General features: G+C 38.8%; 1 protein-coding gene across 5 annotated transcripts in view; it reads left to right on the forward strand.

Annotated features, from left to right (window-relative positions):
- The window catches only part of ZNF217 (zinc finger protein 217), a 28,825-nt gene extending 13,117 nt beyond the window's left edge, over nucleotides 1-15,708 (forward strand). For all 5 annotated transcript variants that reach the window (XM_087750165.1, XM_087750164.1, XM_087750167.1 and 2 more), the window contains 5 exons: nucleotides 1,807-3,597; nucleotides 5,797-5,922; nucleotides 6,810-8,402; nucleotides 12,187-12,315; nucleotides 13,604-15,708. In XM_087750165.1, the coding sequence (XP_087606291.1) occupies nucleotides 2,199-3,597; nucleotides 5,797-5,922; nucleotides 6,810-8,402; nucleotides 12,187-12,296 (3,228 nt within the window). In that variant the 5' untranslated portion in view covers nucleotides 1,807-2,198 and the 3' untranslated portion in view covers nucleotides 12,297-12,315; nucleotides 13,604-15,708. The remainder of the gene's footprint in view (nucleotides 1-1,806; nucleotides 3,598-5,796; nucleotides 5,923-6,809; nucleotides 8,403-12,186; nucleotides 12,316-13,603) is intronic.
- Nucleotides 15,709-19,337: the final 3,629 nt, after the last annotated feature.

Genomic DNA, 19,337 nt, shown 5'->3' on the forward strand with positions numbered 1-19,337 from the left:
TAGTGCAGTGAGTGAATAAAGTGTTTGAGATGTTGGATCCATTACTCCTAGCAATGTTGTCATGTTTCCTTTCCCAGGTGGTTATCTTGCCTGGGCTTGGCTGTTCTGTGGTAGGTAAAGGTGTCCAATATAGTTGAAGGCATCATATCAAAACTTGGGTCTATAGATAGAGATAGTTGCGTTTTCGCTTCAGCTGGTTAAAGGTCCTGTCCCATTAACCTCCTGTGGCTGTTAGACATACTGGTTCTGCCAGCAGGAGCGTTATCTGCAAACATGTTTGGGCCGCTGAACTGCATAAACAGGTCAAGTTCTGGTGGCTGATTTCTACTGAAAAGGTTTAAGATTTAATGGCTTAAGATCACGTTTTTCTGTCTGACTGGCACCGCTGATCAAAAAAGGCTGGAGAAAGTAACCTCAGCTGCATAGATAGCTGCATCTTTACTTGCTGCAACTGCTTGCCATGGAAGTCTCTCTAGCCTGAACTATTACAGGGTTGTGTTTGAATTGTTACCCTTTCTTTGGCTGAAATGAAACAAAATGTTTCCTTTTTTTTCCAAATAAAAGCAAGGCAGAGGTGGAAGTTGAGATGAAGTTTAAAACCCTACTTTGCCCATACTGTCTTCTGCTGTAAGAGCTATAGAGCATATTGTGTTTTGAGGCATATTAATTCAAGTAATGTGAATCACTGGCCAGCTGTCTTTTATGAAATAACTTGTGGAAGTTTAAAGTTTGAGTCAAATTTTGAATGCATTCTTTTCATTAGATATTCATGTGTTTGGAAATGTGCCTCATCTCAGAATGATTCCTCTTCAATTTATATGGTCTTCTATTAGTTTGGTAGACTTTTCCTTTATCCAGAAATTTGATCAAGCAGAGTCCTGAACTCCACAATACTATAACTGGACAGCCCAGAGAGTCGTGGGTATTAATTGCTGCTAGCAGACATTATAACTCTTACAGACTTAAAGATTTAAATTGGAGTCGTGATTAACTATATTATAACCCTTTTTAATATTGTGGAATCTTAAACCTTCCCTTTTGAGTATAATCAATAAAACACATTTTTTTGTGGCATGCAATTTGAAATTAGAAGCATTTCCTTTTAAAGTGTAATATTTGGTCTCTTGGATGATTTAAATACTAAACTCCTGTTAAAGAAACAGTATAATTAGTTTATTTCAAACTTTGAGGTGATCTAATTGTGCCAGCCCAAAATTGTCACAGAGATTGTAAATCTGCAAATAATAGTAAAAGCTTTGAGTACTTAATACCAAGGTTTGTACTGACACTTACTGTGTACCAGAACTATGAAAGCTAATTCCAGGCAGTCTAGTCTTGGGGGGAAAAAAAAAAAGTCTCTTGCTCAACAGCCTTTAGAAAACAAACAAGTAGTTTTACTGTGCCTCTAAACACTGGTTTCACAGGTTCGAGGAAAGGTTACTTTGGCTTGCTGCATTTACTTTTTATGAATTCAGTAATTTATGTACTGAAATATGGTTTCAGCAGCTTTATGTAACTGCATAAGAGTAGGTTTAGAATAGATAGTAGACAAAGTATTATGTAGCAATCTTAATACAGAAGCCCACTAATGGAATACAGGGATGTTCAAGACCATACTACTTTAACTGTGGTGGGTAGAAAGGTGACCAGGGTTTCTTCTAGCTGTCCCTCATTGACTATTTATTAAAAGCATACCTTCTGTGTTCAAGAGCATTCAATAGTTCTCTAGCCCTAATGTTTTCATTATTTGGGGGACAATACCTTTTCTTTTGACAAGTCTGACTGACTATTTTCTCTCCTCTCCAGGTGCTGGAGTTCTGTGTGGCACTGAACTTGTCCTTGAGTGTATTTTGCCCAATGCAACGATTTGAAATGTTTGTACAAAAAAACTAAATGCAACTGACTGTTTCTACCGACTTGAAAAATCAGAAGAAATAGTTCAAAAAAAACCTCATCCCGTCACTGAGAGAACCGATGGATACGCTTTCAGTGATGTGTGAACACAGGTAAAAATGAAAAAGAAATAATTTTTTTGCTTTTGGAAAAAAACATTTTTCCTGGCTGAGGTTTTTTAGCTTAGCAGACTTGTAAGCACATGTTGGAGAACTTTACAAGTGTCCTTATTGTGATCAGTGAGCATCCCCAAAGAACTGAAACCTTACATTAAAACACGTAATAGGGAACAGAACATAGGAAACATGCCAACTCAGCCTCTCTTGGCATACATGGATGGACCGGATGGAATAGCCAGTACCGTTGGTGCACAGATGGAGAATAATGATGCCTCAATGACAATAAAAGGAACAAACACAATTTCTTACAAAAGCTTGCAAGAAAAGTTCCTCTTGCAAGCTGAGGGCTGCATGCCTCTGGACTGCATGTTTTGTGATGAGACTTTTAAACATCCTGAAGAACTTGGTAAGCATGTTTTAACTCAGCATAGGCCCACTCTTTGTGAACCAGCTGTCCTGCGTGTTGAGGCAGAGTATCTTAGTCCTCTAGATAAATGTCAAGTAAGAACAAATTTGCCTTCACCAAACAATGAAAAGGACAGTGAAGAACTTAGTTGTGAAGTTTGTGGACAAACATTTGATGAGGCTTTTGACGTTGAGGCACACATGAAAAAGCATAAAGATTCTTTCACATATTGGTGTAATGTATGTGGAAGAAGATTTAAAGAGCCGTGGTTCCTCAAAAATCATATGAGAACGCATACTGGAAAGCCTGGTTCTAGAAACAAGCACCAACAAGGTTCTGAAAGCCCCATAACAATAAATGAGGTGGTGCAGGAGCATGTAACTGAAAATGTAACGTCACCTTACAAAATTTGTATGGTTTGTGGTTTCCTATTTCTCAATAAAGAGACTCTAATTGAGCACAGTAAAGTACACACCAAAGAATCAGTACCCAATGGTGAAAGCCCCCAAGTGACTGGTGAACCTAAAGCAGAAGAAATGTCTCAAAGAGAGGAATTTTTGCGATTCTTGAACTTAAGACCAAACTTAGTTCCAGAAAATGACAAATCACAAAAACCTGTGAAATGGATAGCTGAACTAGATCCTTTCAACACATATCAAGCATGGCAGCTGGCTACCAAAGGTAAAGTTGCAGTTGGCCATGGCCAGATTAAAGAACCAGGGCAAGAAGGAAGTACAGACAATGATGATTCATCTTCTGATAAAGAAGAACTTGGTGAAATTTGGAATGCAAATAAAGGTAGCCAGACTGAAACTACAGGAAAGCCAAAAGTAAATAAAAACAGCAGTTACACAGGGAATGGTAACTTATCCCAAGACAAATTGAAACATCCCGGTGCTGAAGTGCCTTCTATGGAGATGGATTCTAAATTGTCCCAGAACAAAGAGAAACCAACGCACTGTTCAGAGTGTGGTAAAGCCTTCAGAACGTACCACCAGCTAGTCCTTCATTCCAGAGTACATAAGAGAGACAGGCGGACTGATGGAGAGACTTCAGCTGCTTCGAGGACGTGCTGTGGTGATGTGATTGCAAGTCTGGATGAAAATGGAGCAGGAGAACGAATAGAAGGAGGCTCTGAAGATGGATCTGAAGATGGGCTTCCAGAAACCCTTCATTTAGGTGAGTAGCATTTTGAGCACATAAGTTTGAAATAGCTGTTACTGTAGCATTTAGGAACTCTTTAGAGCCAAAGAATGCATCTCAGTTATCTTTTAGAAACTTGGCCAGAGTTATGAAATGTTATGGTGGGGGAAGGCAAAAAGCGAAATACGAGAGGGAAAGAAAGGCTCTGACACCACCATTTTGAGATATTTGAAGCTGTGTTGGGCCTTCTTGCACTTATGATTTGGGTTATGGGAGTCATTGAAATACTTTCAATAACAATCAGTTATTATTACTAGGAAAAGTCACTGTTTACTTACCCCTTCTCTTATAGCAAGATTCTTAGTTTTACTGGGTGCTTTTGAGTGTTGCAGATCCCTTCTTGTCCAGCACGTGTTTTTACAAGTAGTATTTCTGAAGGAATCATAGTAGTTTCACTTTTTTCTCCTGCATCTTGTAAGAAAGAGCAGAAAATGTCCAGTGCTCAATACCAGCAGTTGTTAAGATCCTGAGAAGTAAAGAATAATTCCAAACTTTTTCTATCAAACTGCAGGGTATATGTTTCTTTTGAACAGTACGTAATTTGAAAGCCTAAATGTCAGAACCAGCATTTTTAGATTAGTTGCGTAAGGACATGCATGCAGGCTATTAATATGTGGACATCATACACGTAAGAGAGGTATATATTTAACTCCTCTTCCTTGAAGGGCTGCTAACCGTTCTCTTTGACAGAGTAGATGGGCTCAATCTGTATGTCACCCAGGATTAATTCTGCATCTCACTATGTCTTAGAAGAACAAGTGATACTGAGTGATTCCTTAATTGAAAAAGGTTGCATGTCTGGGGACAAAAAGGAATAGTGAAAAGTCATCTTCTAGCTGATCTAGCACTCTTGTGTGTGGCATGCTTTAAGCCTGCATTTAAAGAACAAACACTTGCATAATCTCAAGAAAAGACACAATGTACAGAATGTTCTGGCACGCACAACTGACATTTCCATTTCTGGTAATGTGCAGCCCTTTATTTTGCCTCCAGTAACAAAGGAATGGAATTATTACCTAATGTTAACTTGCTTGTTTTGTTTCTCAGTGTCTCATCCTCAACTACAACAGCTTTCATTGTGAGATGCTGAGTCATGCTTATTGAGACATTATCTGGTTGTTTAAAACAGCTCTGGCTTCTCTTAGCCATAGTTAAGCCATCCTGAGCATTTCCAGTATAGAAGCTTTCCAACATGTAGGAACTTCAGGGAACCGTTTTAAGCTATCTATCATACATCCATCATCTTAGTCAAGCAAAACGTCTCCTTCCTTCTCTTCCCACTGTAGCTTTCTAGTTAGCTTTGACCTGGATATTTTACTGAAGTTGTCTTGATGTTTTTTCAATTCAACCTGCCAAAGAAATCGTGTTCATTTGAATGGTGTATTGTATTGAAGTTTTCTCCCCTTTCTTGTTAGACATTATGCTGTACTTGCCGCCCTCCAGTGGTAACTACTGCTGCTTACACTTGAGTGGAACCAGTTTTTAATCTGTGAATTTGTTCCTTGAATACATGTTTCACAGAATAGCAGCCCCTGTCACTTTCCTATTCCCATGTTTGTCAAAGCTTAAGCATTAATGCTTCTGGTGAAAGATTACTCATTAAATCGAAGGATGTTGTTACACAGGCACGACGCTCCATTGATTAGCACAGCAATAATAATATTACAATTAATAAGAAAATCCATCTTCCTCCCTGCCTTCCTTCCCCAAAACACCTCCCTGTGTTTTGGCATGGTGTGCAGAGCAGGTTTACGATCTGAATCACCATGCTCACACTTACTAATTCAAGCATTCCCTTTAATAAAAAAATACAGTTTATAACATGTATGAATTTTTGAGGTGGGTCATTCTCCATCAAGTTCCTGTAGGTCAGTAAAGATAATTTTTCTTTTACTACTTTGACACCTAGTTTTGCGTCTTGTTTGTTCTCTGGGGCTTCTTCATTACAGTCGCTAACAGCAGTGTTGCTTGACCCAGACAGAAGCCTTTTTAACTCTTTTGCTCTTTGATTGCTAAGTGTGCAGAAGTACAGAACAAAAGATGCTTGTAGACTGTAGGAGTTGACAACAGTTCATCATTCCTTAAGAAAGACAGTTAAGATACTTACTTACAGTTTTAAATGAGACTCCAAATTTGCGTTTGCTCTTCATAATATAGCTATATTTTCTCCCAAAGATAAAAATGAAGATGGTTTGGAAAGAGCAAAAGTTAAAAACCTTGGAGCCTCCAGAGAATGCAGCTATTGTGGAAAGTATTTTCGCTCAAATTATTACCTCAATATTCATCTCAGAACTCATACAGGTAAATGGGCTTCATCTTTGTGGGAGGGGAAGGAAGTCTGCTGAATCCAGTTGGATGGAATGTTTGGTTTTGCTTAAGAAAAACAGAAGTTGCCTTCGAAATTATTGATATTAAGAAAAAAGTTTTCTCCGATGCTAAAAAAAAAAAATAATTGAAATTTCCTAGAAGGCATTAATTATTTACGTAAGTGTAAATATTTTTGAATAGGGCTAGTTACATTAAGTACTGTTAAGAATACAATGTATTTTAAAACTTTAATTCTTTCGGCTTTTAGCAGTCTAGCAAAAAGTTGGTGTTTGTGTTTTGGGGTTTTTTAATGTGTATTTTTTTTTGTTTTGTTTTTTAAAAAAAACCTATTTCCCAAGTACTACGTTGATTGTCTGCCAGTTCCTGCTACCTGGGAAAAAACTATGTCCATTTTTCAGTTCAGCTTTTTGTTTTCCATAGCCAGGCAAACTCTTTCTACTTCTGTTAATGTATGTCCCTGTTTCTTTTGAAACAGCTCTATTTATAGATGAACTGTAACATTTGTGTTGTTGAATAGCGTACTTGTGGTATGATCAAGGGCTACAAATTGTTGGAGTTGACCCACGGCTATACTTCTTGCTTATCTCTGCCAAACATATTGTCAGCTACCATCTCCATACATAGCCAGTGTGTGGAAAACATCTTCATCGTAGCCAGAAGATGTCACTGTAGTTAGGAAAAGCAGTAAGATGTAGTTGTTTAAATGATTTAGATGAGTTTGAGAATTATGAGTATGTGGAAGGGGAAAGAAAAATCTATTTTACTGTTTTGCGGTCTACATTATTCCCTTGTCTTTAATTATATTAAAAACTTCAAATCAAATTGTATCAAATTTATTTACTGATAAAACTGTGTTTCAGGTGAAAAACCGTACAAATGTGAATTCTGTGAGTATGCAGCAGCACAGAAAACTTCACTGAGGTATCATTTAGAGAGGCATCACAAGGACAAGCAAGCTGATAGTGCACCAGACGTGAAAAGTGACAGCAAAGTTTCATTACAGAGTCAGGAGACGGAGCTCTTGCTGGCTGCTGATGGTGCTCAAGAAACCAAAAATTCGAAGAGGCTTTTTGATTGTGCCAAAGATGCTGAGGGCTGCCGACCTACCAAGCAGCAAAAGGAAGTTCTGTCCTTGAACAATGCAATAGGCAGCACAGTCCTTTTAAAAATGAAAAATAATTCTAGGGAATTGAACAAAGGTTCCGTTTGTAACAATTCAAACAAAATACATGAGAATGTGTCCACTCCTTACCCGGAAAAACTAAAGGCTGAGAAGGAAACAAAGGAAGCTCAGCCCAATGTTCCTCATAAAAGAGAGAGAGAGGCTTCTGTGGCATCAGAGGGAGATGACGTCCAGTATGTTTGTGCTTTAAAGGATGGAAAAAATGTGAATGATGTGCGAGAGTGCACTGAAAACTACAAACACAAACCTATGGTGGACTCTCAAGAAAAACCCTTGAACTTATCTATTGGGACTTCACAAGAATGTTCAGTGGTTTCAACTAGAGGCATGCTAGCACCCAGCACCTGTCCGTTTTGTACGTACAGAACATTTTACCCGGAAGTCCTAATGATGCACCAGAGGCTGATGCACAAATATAATCCTGACACTGTTAACAAAAATGGCTATAGAAGCAAGGCTCCAGCTAAAGCCAGACGCACTGGATGCCCTCCAGCTCTGCTTGGTAAAGATGTGCTTCCTCTGCCTTTTAATTCTAATAAAAGCAAGGCTTCCCCATCTACACAGCAAAAACTGTTGCAAACGGGGAAAGCTAAACAATGTCACCCTCCACAGAGCAAAGTCCCTCTCTTTTCAGTGACTGACTCAAGCAGCACAGCCCCAAGTAACCTCAAGTTTCATAAACAGCAAAGTAATATCGGAGCTCAGGCAAATAACTATAGACAACCTCAGCAAGAAATGCACTCCAGTTCCAGTATCTCTCCGGTATTGGACAGAGTAAAAAGATCTGAATCTAAAGTAAAAGCGCTAAGTGTCCCAGTGTCTCAATCTGGTCTAGTAAGCAGCAGTATGAATGGGGCTGTTGACTCTCACCTAAATGAATCTGCCTGGTCTTGTCATCGAGGAAGAGACTATCTTTGTAGTAAATCTGTGAGCAATGTAAATCTAGACTATGGTGAAACGCCCTCTAAACGAATGAAACCTAATCTGTTAGCTATTGACCATATTGACTCTCCAATGGCTAATTACAGAAGATACGAAATGAGCAGATTTCGTGTTGCAAACAGATATGCAAATCTGCTACCTCAGGAATGTTCTCGCACCAAACCTGCATCCTCTGTTTTGCCAACCAAACAAGGGCTTCTGAATTCAGACGATGTTGATCCTCCTAATGTATTGACTGTTCTCAAACCTTATGAGCCATATAGCTCTGGATCACTTTACAGTTCTTGTGGATCTAGCAATGGCCAAGTAACCAGCTCTACAGTAGAAGGTACTGTATCTCCTTCCTCGTTAAATGTCTTACACCATTACAAAGGAAGGTGAATGAAATATAAATAAGTGTATACTCACCTTGAAACAGAAAAAATAAAGCTGTACTTAGCATTTCACCAAGTCCAGTCAATGCTTGGTTTTTAAATTTAAAATCCAGGCTAAGCAAACTCCTGGCTTGGAGAATTAGGCATGGAAGTTCTGAATTTTAAAGGAGGGATTTAAAGTTCCTCAAGTTCCCTCTTCCCTCCTGCCATGCGTCTCTGATAGCAAACATGTATTGTTTGCTCATCAGAGCACTCCAGACATGCTAACTAATCCAGGATATGGAATGAGCCTTTCTGCTTAATATACATGAAGTCTTGGACCATCTGGAATAATAATAAAACCACTTACAAAAAAAAAAAAAAAAAAGCTGTCATGGACAATTGTTCCCTTCAATTGCAGAAAAGGATGTATTATTACAAATCATAAAACTGATTTAAATCTTGTACCTCTGTTGTTCAATGGGTTTTTATAATTTTTACTTTTAATAGGAACAGAACTGTTTGTTAAATGGAGACAACATATTTTCTGCTATTCTAATTATGGTGTCTCATTGCGCTAAGTAGTAATGCTTTGTGGAAAATTCTGGGCCTAGCAGATAAATGTTTTTTGATGTATTTGGAAGGCTTGGGTACTTTCATGAAATACATGCTTTTTGCCTTTTGTTCTTAGTCAACATTTTCATAACTTAGCAGGAGGCCAAGATTAAAAGGTGCTAGGTGATATTTAATCAGTTGTCTATTTGTAGAAGGTGGTATTTATGACTTTGAGCTGAGGTCAGTATGGACTTAGCTATAAATATAGGACTTTGAATTTTGAAATGAAGACCCTATTATAAAAATGAATAGTGTGTGTGTGCTGTGTAGTCTTAAAGTCTCTGCTAAGTTCTTAAACTCTGTGAATACTCCCATTCTCTGGAAGCAGTAAGATTAGTCTTGTGAAGTAGTCTGGGTTCATAACAAGCAGGGGTGTGTTACCTTAGGTCACAGCAAACTGCAAATACTAAATCTGCATTTAGTTATGTGGCAAAAAATGTATTCGCTAACTCTGTTCTGGTTTTTGTTTGCTTGTTTTAAGGTTGTGGGCTTCATAAATATTCAGGCTTGCTAGTGGGTTATGCAAGGATGAAGGAAAGTGTTAGAGTTCTGTTTCCAGTCTGGGTAGGGAGTGGATAAAGGAAAAGCCAGCATCACAGTTGACTCACTGAAGTGGTTGTGAAATGGAGTTAATTCCTAGTTTCATGAAGACTGTTGTCTGTGTACCGTGAACTGTACCATGAATTGCAATGAGGAATGTAAAATGGGCACTAGGTTATGCATAGAATGCAGAGGGACGGGCAGAAGGACAAATGTTGTTGCTGTGTTTTGATTCCCAGTGATCTGAGAGAATAGAATACATACAGGGTATTTTTTTTTTTTGAGCACAGAAGTCATTCCTGCAGTTGTGGAATTTACAGTGCTTTGCAAGACTTTTTTTTTTTTTTTTTTTTAATTGATGGTTGATAGCAGCTAAGAGGTTAATGTGTGATCCCCACATTTGGTGGAGGACATGACTGTCCTTAGGGACTAACCCATGTTAATTTGCACTGACCAAGGACTTGCGCTTCATGACATTGCTATCTGTTGAGCAGATAGAACATTCTGGATTTTGAGGGAATGCTCTTGATGTTGTATAAAACCCTATTAATTTTCATGAAAACAGGAAGGGGAAAGTTAAAAAGTCTTTCGCCTTCAACCAGCTAGACAAGAGTAGTCTGTACCCCAAGGACTAGATGGTGGGCAGTGTCTTGCTCCTTTCCAGCGTTACTGCATGGTGGGGATAGGGAAATTCTCTTATTTTGCTAGTTGCCTTAGTGAGGTTAGCCTATTGAGGTGGCAGTTGATGCAATACTATTTTTAAACAATGACTTAATTGGAATCCACCGTGTTCTTCTTTTGAAAACTCCACCTGTCTGCCAGAAAAATCTGTGGTAGGCTTTTCTTCCCCTTCTTTGGTACAAGCCTGGAGACAGTAGCCTGTAGTCAAGAACTTTCTACTGTTTCTTGTTCTTTAGAGCTCTCAAAACTATGGCTGCAACTAATTTGATGGTATTGTTGTCATGGAAATAAAGATTTCATTGTTTGTTACACAGTGCTGTCTCAGGACAAGAAAAGCAACTTTTTATGGCTGTTACCTACATTGGAAAGACTTGTGAAACAAGACCCCCCTCTGTGGGTTTTCTTAGCAACTTCAATAAAAGCCCCATGCAATAAAATGTAGGCTTTTAAAGCTAATTTCCTAGTTTTCCAACCGTTCTGCTCAGAAGTACCCAACCCAAACCTTGACAGTTGTTTGAGAGGGTGGAGGGTAGCAGACAGGTGAACTTCTCAGCATTGGAGTTTTAATGTGGGCGGAAACAGTGAAGATGAAAGTTTCTGCAACTTTTTTTTTTTTTTTTAAAAAAGCTGAAGTATGACTGTTTATCTGAGAGTTGCAACTCCTCAGAGATGTATTTTGTAAGATATCATATGCAAAGTACTGCAGGTATAGACCTGCAGGTTTCTGTAGTCTTTTTATTGAACTCTGGTGATATTATAAAACATGATGTCAAAACCTTTTTTAAGGGCCTGTCTGCCTTGTGGCAATATTATTTAGGTCCTATGAACATGTTATGTTGCATGTTAAATGCTGGATCAAGTTGTCATGAGAATATGTTCCACTTGGCAAACTTGATTAAAGCGTGATGCCTTCCGTTACTGCTTGTAAGCTCTGCCATTCTGTGTTGCCCTGAAGAGACAGAAACATTCTGAAACCACTCAGTTTGTGTTATTTTCAAATTAGCTGCCTCTGCAATGGCAACATGCTATCAAGGATAACCTGTTGGCTGATTGATCTGGCAGAGGCTGCAAATTAAAGACAATTGCTCATGACACACTCCAATGGCTTCGTAGATTCTCTTGAAATATTAATTTAGCTTTGCCATTTTAATTTAATTAAAGCTTGCTAGGTTTTTTCAATGCTGCATTTAAAGCTTTCATGGAATATGGATGGCAGTTGGGCTTTTTGTATCCTGTGGGAGTAATGATTCCTGACTTTTTTTCCCTTAATTTTATGAAGTGTTTTTGGCTGCTTGCTTAAGCTAGTAAGACTTAGTATGGAACAGGCATTGATTTCACATATATAAATCTGAATTCATGGTCTCAGATAAACATGAAATTACCTGTATACTAGACTGAAAATTGCTTAACAAAGGTCTTCAAGTAAATGTATATTAACACTCTTTAAAGTGTCACAATTGCCTATGATGGCAATAATGTAGTATACCTGGTTTCCCTGTCAAATACTCATATTGAAAAAATTCAAATTTCAAACATACCAAAACTGGGTATGTAGACATCATTCTATAGAATGTACTGCAGCACTTAAGTCTTCTTAAAATGAAACCTGCTGTATGATGAGTTAAGCAAAGATATTTTTCTTGCAAATGAGCAAAATCTGGAGAGACGGACATCACGTGTACAGCTTAGAACAAAGCTGTTAAATTAATATTTGTCATTCCTCTTGTATTTGCTCTGGATACTGAATTTCATATAATATTTTAATAGGACTAAGGATATCTTGTCTTGGGCCCTGCACATGAGATGATTTGTGGTAGCATCTGTGGGATTCTGGATGCTAACATAGACCTGCTCACAACTGAATGTCTGACCAATTAGATTAGCAGGAAATAATTCTAACTCCTCTAAATTTATTTTTGTCAGGAAAGAGATCAGTGTCATACCAACACTTATCTAGCAGCGTGCTACAAAAGCGAAGTTATGAAAGTTTCATTGGTAATGCACACTTTCGACCAAGTGACAAGAAGACTTGATCATTTACTTCAAGAAATGGTAAACAAACCTTTTGAACCTATTGTTACTTAAATGTTGCATTATGTACTCATAACATCAAAGGTTTCTGCATAGCATGATGAGAGGTTATGAAAGTCTGAACCAGAACAGCTGAAAATACAAACTCCCCCTTTCTTACGAACTGAACCAAATACTGGTGTAGCAGCATTAGTTATTTTGAATAGTGGTAACGGCTTGTATAAACAGTACGTAGATGCACCTTTTCTAAAAGAAATGGAAGGGCTAACAGTAGATTAATATATTAATTAGTTACAATACCAGTGGGAAGTGTTCAACGAAAGGGCTTTCCCCTTAAGTCAGTACGTGGGGGTGGGGGAACATTGCGTGGAGAACTATAAATGAGAGGAAGTGCCTGTTATCACAGTTCGTGAATCCTATGAGAGGTTATGTCGGTTAGTCCTTCCTGAAAATGTAGACATTACTCATTTTACAACTTCTGAAGATTGTGAGGATTGCCTTAAACAACAAGACTCTTTTTGGTGGATTATTTCATAGGGAAGTAAGGGTTTCCCGATAGCTCCGTGACAGTTTATCTTTGTGTACTGGAGAGGTTGTTCCAAATAGTTTTTCCTTTGTTTGACTGAGGGGTGGGTGTAGCCTCTTGGAGAAACAGGTCAAGTGAAAAGAATTAGCCTGGTGTTCTGAATTCCTGTGCTTCATCTCTTCTGTAGCTATATCTCAGAACTTAACAACCCCATTGTGTTTGCAACATTCTTAGCTGCTAAGGAGATAAGTGCTCTATAAGACTATAAATAAATATGTCTGTATGCTGTTTTTCAAACCCAGAGCTACAGATAGTTTTCCTCATTCAAATTTAAGATGATGTGTCTTGAATGCTATAGCACCTGGATCAGCATGCACTACTTTATGGAAAGATTTTACATATCTGGGGAGCAGAGCGCTCTCATATCTAGTTGACAGCTTTTAAAATACTTCACTTTATTTCTTGATATTCTTCTAATCTTTCTGCTTTTATTGTCCCCCCAGTAAGCATATTTTTGTCTAGTTCTGCTTTTTAAAGCGAACTCAATTTCCTGCCTGTATTTCTACTTGGGGCTTGAGTATCTTAAAAAATAGACTTAATTGCCAGCTTTTATTTGGCAGATAGAAGACACAGGCCTTATAGGGCAATATCAGTTTCTAAATACACTTATGTCAGGGTGTGGAAGAAATTCCCTTTATGTTTTAAAGATACAACAAAAATGGGTTGTACTGTTTTATAGTTGTATACTACAAAGCTATTTTTCTTTTTTCTTTTTTCCCTTAGGTCTAAGGACACAAGTGCATGTTCTATGGAGTTATACCTGCAGTTCATCCCTTGAGGAAAAATGAATGGTGAAAGCTACTGAACTAAGCTGTGATTGTACTGTATATAAAAACACTACAGTTTTATAATACTGGTTCTGTTAACATTTTGTACCAAATAGCCATAAAAAGTAGTCTAAACAATTGGGTTATGAAGGTGTGTGGAGAATGTATATCTTGACATTGACTTTTGAGTATTTTTCACTAGAATTAATTGACCAAATATTAGGTAGGAATTATATTTTTACATACTTGAGCGCTGCTGAAGAGTTTCTCTTGGAAAGAATATATTGCACCTCAGGTAAACTGTAAATACTGAAGTTGAAATCCTGTTGGCTTAATGCTCCTTTTCCATAAAGGTGAAAGTTTCTCATCTGTTTTTTCTGTTGAACTATGTTAGTTTTTTAAAACAACTTCCAAATAAACTGTTTGAAACTGTCCAGTTTATAAATGTTGTGAACATCAAAGCAGTGGTGCTGACATTATGGTGATCTGCCTTGTATATGTTAGGACCATAATGTGTTGGAGGGATCTGTTTCCCTGGGGTTGTTTCCAGCATATTTTTAAATGCAAGGATGAGGCAATACTTGACATTTGGATTTCAGTGCGGTGTTCCTGAAATACAGTTGGATTCTTTTCTTGGCATTGGTTGCTGTTCTTCAGAGAAGCCTCTTAAACGAACATCTCTACCAACATACAATCTTCTACAGCAGAAAATACCTAGGACTTGCATGAGAAACGATACTAATCTAAATGTTTCAGATGTTTAGTTTTGTACTAAACTCAATAGTTACATTTAGAGGAAAACTACTTTGCACCTTTGTCCAAACTGTAAAGTCACCAACAGACTTGCAATATGAATATGGGATCTACAGACTTCGAAAGGGATGTGACTATGGTGTAGCCTGCTTGACTGTGCTTGGAAGCTTCTTGATGTCAAGTTTTAGCATCTACTGGGTGTTCAAAATTAGTGAGAAATAACCTGTTAATGGGAGAATATCTCCTTTTATTTTTTTGTGAGGACAACAAGAGTTTTTTCTAATGCACATGCAGTTTAATTTTTGCAAAGGGAAGATGGCCAGTTACCAGCCAGTAAAGCAGAGTTGTTGCATATTTTGACTTGTGTTCCTAGTTGCTTCTCATAAAGCCTGTAGTTAAGAGTTAATTTCTTCTGTACCTGGCTTTGACTTCCATATATTTTAGTAAAACAAAAAATGAAATATTTTGCACTGTTCATTTTGCTCTCGTCCCTCGTACAGCAAATGTAAAATAGCAAAACCTAGAAACTCTTGTTTTTTCATTATGCAACTTGAGATGTTCCAGTTGTATGTCTTAGTTCCTGTATATGGGACCTATTTTTAATGTCTCTGTAAACTGGCGATGTAATGAAGTGCTGTGTATCAGGAAATTGTACACTATTTACCTGTTTTCCTGTTCATAAGCTGAGCCATATGTACATAATCTAGATTTTTGTTTTCCTAGTTTTGCACTTTTATAGCCTATTTTTTGAAGATGAATTCACTTGGAAAATGGTTAATCTATTTTTTTGCGTGATCTTTCAATGAGTCTTATAGAATGCATGCTGTAACTATCATCTGTGTACCTTATGGGGTTCTGTGATTAAAATGTGCGGGGCTGGTTTTTAAGATGTTTCAGCAGACAGACCTAAGACTTGTTTGTTTTTAATCTCCCTTCATGCTGGTACAGTTTCCCTCAAGGCTTGTTTTTGGTAGGTATCTTGGGGTTGGAATGGAAAAACGAACACGACTATTTCATGGCAGCACAGCCCTGTACTTCAGAATACACTTTGCCCATCAGTATTAACTATTGGGATACTACTGGTTTTGTATGTTTCTTTGGAAATAACAGTGCATATATGGAGGTACAAATTGTTGATTTTTTTTGGTTTATGTATTTATTTCATTCCATTTTGTTTTATTTTAATTGTTGAAACCGGAAGTCGACAAGCAATAGGCACACATTACTCATTTAATTTATGATGTATTTCACTTTAGTTGTGTGTATTATTACATGTTGATGTAAATATAGACTTGGTGTTTTGCAAAACTGGTTTCTGTGTCTTGCTTTTAAAGCTTTAAATGAGTTGCCTGGAATTTCATATTCACTTGACCTTTTGTCGTACTCGCACCGCTGGGGGAGGAGGAAGAAGGAGAACCTGCCAATAACCAAAACCCAATTCATGCCCTGTTCAGTTGCTTAAATGAAAATACTGAGTCACTTCCCAGAATATCTGTCTGTGAAGCTTAAGAGCAAAACTCGTAAAATAATGAAGAAACCTTTTGTTTCTTTTCAGTTATTTTCCTTCAAGAAGGGAAATTGAGTTATTGTATGCATTCTTTCTGGTAGGAAGATTATGAGGGGAGCATGGATATTTTTTTTGTTCGTGTGGCTTCAGGATCTGTATAAGCTTAAACTATCTTTGAAACCAAATGGGTTCTGAAAAGTTTCTAGGTCTGGTGTGTTCTTGGACCTCAACTTCAGGTGTCAGACCTCCCCAACACCTCTGACCTTATCTCAAAACTAGATTATGAGCTTGGAAGACGGCTAGAAAAGACTTGTCAAAGGCAACTCATCTTTGAGAGAAAGGGAGCTCATCAGATGAGATCTGCAATGTAAATCAACCATATTTAAGAGCACTTAATGTGAGTGACCACAGCTTCATTGACATCGCAGGTTAAGCTTTTGATTCTGGTGCTAGGCTGGCACTTGTTGCCATGGTAAGGCTTGCAGTAGTAGGTTAGACTAGTTTCTTAAGTGAAGCTTTTCTCCTCCCCAACAGCACTGCTTTTAAAATGGGAGCTTAAGAACAAAATGATGTGATGTGTGGATATGTCACTTGCTCTGCAAACAGCAAGTTCTCACAGTGCCTGTGGTGCACAAATGAGGGGTCTTGGAGTCTTGCTACTGCAGATGGGCTTCGGGTACCAGGACTATCAAGGAATTTCTGTGCAGTGCTGAATGACAACATGGTAGACAGGGTGCAAGAAATACGTGTGAGCTTTGCAAGTCATCTTTACTATAAACCGTGGCTTTCCTTTGGTGCCTCTTAGGAGTGTTAAGGGTCGTTCTTTGTGCCTTTAGTGTTCCGGATAAGCTAGACTGACTTAGAGACAATAGATGTCTGTTCCAATGACTTTAGCTATCATATTTAGATGCCTACGTTGTCATACCAATTTGTGAGCTATGCAAAGTCAAATTAAAGAGCAGATCTCACTAAGTGACTGAGAGGGAGGTGTCAAAGGTACGGAACCAGTGCAAGGTTATTCAGCTGAAGACTGAGAAGGCTTTTTGGCTTCAAGTCTCTTGCATCTTCAAGCAGTGTGGGATTTTGGAGTTGTTTTTTTTCAGTGTTACCGTATCTGTTTTGTCATATAATTGGTTTCTCAGTTGTGAGCTACATTAGTACTGCTAAAACTTTTTTCCCCGCCATTCCTTTGTTATTCCTAGCCTATGCTGGGCTAATTCAAAGATCGAGGCTCTCTGGAGAGAAGGCCAAAACAAAAAAGAAATGGAGCCAGTGAATAAATCTAGGGTGTCTTCTCACTGTTGGTGTTGATCCAGCTGCCCTAGTTGAGGTGCTGGTGAGATGTGCTCCTGGCTCTGTGGTCTGCTGTGGTTTCTACCCCCCTCATGCCAGTGAAGCCCTGTGATAACGGGTTTGCGGGACAGCCTGCAGGGTGCCAGGTCCCGTTTGTTGTCTCCAAGCAGGCTATCGGAGGACTTCAGGTACTATCTAGAAAGCTGGGAGGCGTGACTAAAATACAGTGTTTCTCTACAGTGACTGTGACTGGCCAGATCAGCATTATAAACACTTGTTTGAGGCATCTTCTTCCTATGCTTTTAATGAATTACCAGTTAAGATACATAGTCAGACTACTGTATGTCTTGAAATTATGAAGAAGCAAAACTCATTTTCTCTTATGAGGAAGATCTAATATTAAATCACAAAACAGTTTCTTCTTCCCCTTTGTGGAAGAGGAAAATATGCGAGTGTGTTACTGAGCAGATTTCTCTGTTCATTTGCACACACTTAAGAAAAGTGCATTTAATTAGGATTAGCAAGTCTCTCAATTGCAGATGGTTCTCAGGGGAAAAAATAGTTAAGAGTACATTCATGACATTAAAATCAGTACATTTAATTCAATTTCATCTTAATATTAATTCATAACATCTAAAGTAGTAGTTCCTACAGAAGATACTCATATGACTTAGGATTACTGGGGAAAATGAGATCTAGCATTTCCAAACATGCTACAGCATGATTACCATGTGTAATTATGCAGATTGAGTAACTACATGCTAATTACAAGAGCGCCCATTTTGACATGTGTTGTTATCTGTATCAAGGGTCTGTTACCTGATACGCAGTTTTATGTAGTTTGGAGTTCGTCGTCGATAGCTCCTGAGTCCAGTACGGGGTCTCATGTGAAACACTGCAAAAATCAGTAGCTGCTGGTGTGTGACTCCAGGGACAGCAGGCTGCGGGGCCGAGCATGGCGTTACAAAGCAACAAATGCTCTGGTTTAACACTTCTCTGACCGCCATGTTGGCCTCTGTTCTGACCACAGGCCTGAAAGCATGCTATCTCTTTCTTTAAAGAGTTAACTGTAAAGGTGTGGTATCTTCTACAGATCATCCGTACTTGATCTTGTTATTGGCTGTAGTTGAACTGAGCCTGATCTGCTTAGGGCAGATACAGCAGCTTCATGTTCCTTCTGTATGAAAGCAAAGTAACATCCTTAGCTCTGGACCAAGCTGGATGCTCCTGCAGGATAACGAAGCTGGGCACTGGGGCACTCTGGGCTCTGGTACTACCGCTCCCTCTTTGGAAGTTTCCTCCCTTTGTTTCCACTGAGGTCGTCCCTAGCTCCCTACACGTGAAATGCCATCGCTGTCGGCTTCCAGGCTGAGCTGGGCTCTGCAGCCTCCCGCAGTTCGTCGCTTCTCTTGTTTAACGCTTCACAAATGCCCCTCAGCTTCTGTAAGCTGGGGAAAGGCTGTTGGGTGGAGGCCTTCCAGAGGGAGTCACTTGCTTGCTCTTATTAATGGTGGAAGCTCTAGGGTGGACGAAGGGGTGGCTCCCAGCAGCACTGTGAGCAAGGGACGATGCACAACAGGCGATGGCGGCCTCCTGTTTCCTCCTCGTGAGAGCTTAGCGGGTGTTCGGGCGTTAGATGGCAGTGTCAGCAAGGGAGAGCCACCTGCAGCAAGCTGGAGGAAGAGAGGAGCCCTCAGGAGACAGAGCAGCTCCCTGTGCTGAAGGTGCTGTATATCTTAAGGCCAAGTTTACTTTAGATTCCTAAATTAATTAACAATTGCATAAAAGCTGATAAAAAATAAAACAAACACGGAGCTGCCCCAGAATAGACCATACATGCAGAAAGGCGTTGACCTATTTAAATAATCTGTGTAGCAGAAATCACAGTATAACCAGAAAACTTCACCGGCAAGTGAGATGAACCAAAGGAAATCTGTAGATACAGAAACGTTATCTCCAATTTTCTCTTCTCACCCTATCAATATTTACTGAAATGTGTTGCTACAGAGCAGATTTAGTGTGCAGTTTAGCTGCTGGCTACCATTATTTTTGACTGCTCGAGATTTTATGATTAATTAAATGATGCCTTTTGTAATGTGGTACACATCCCTATGAGACGGACATTTCTCTGAGCAAA

The sequence above is a fragment of the Nipponia nippon genome, unplaced genomic scaffold, assembly GCF_047370975.1.
Source record: "Nipponia nippon isolate SJK-2023a ecotype South Korea unplaced genomic scaffold, ASM4737097v1 scaffold_13, whole genome shotgun sequence".
NCBI classification, from domain to species: Eukaryota; Metazoa; Chordata; class Aves; order Pelecaniformes; family Threskiornithidae; genus Nipponia; species Nipponia nippon.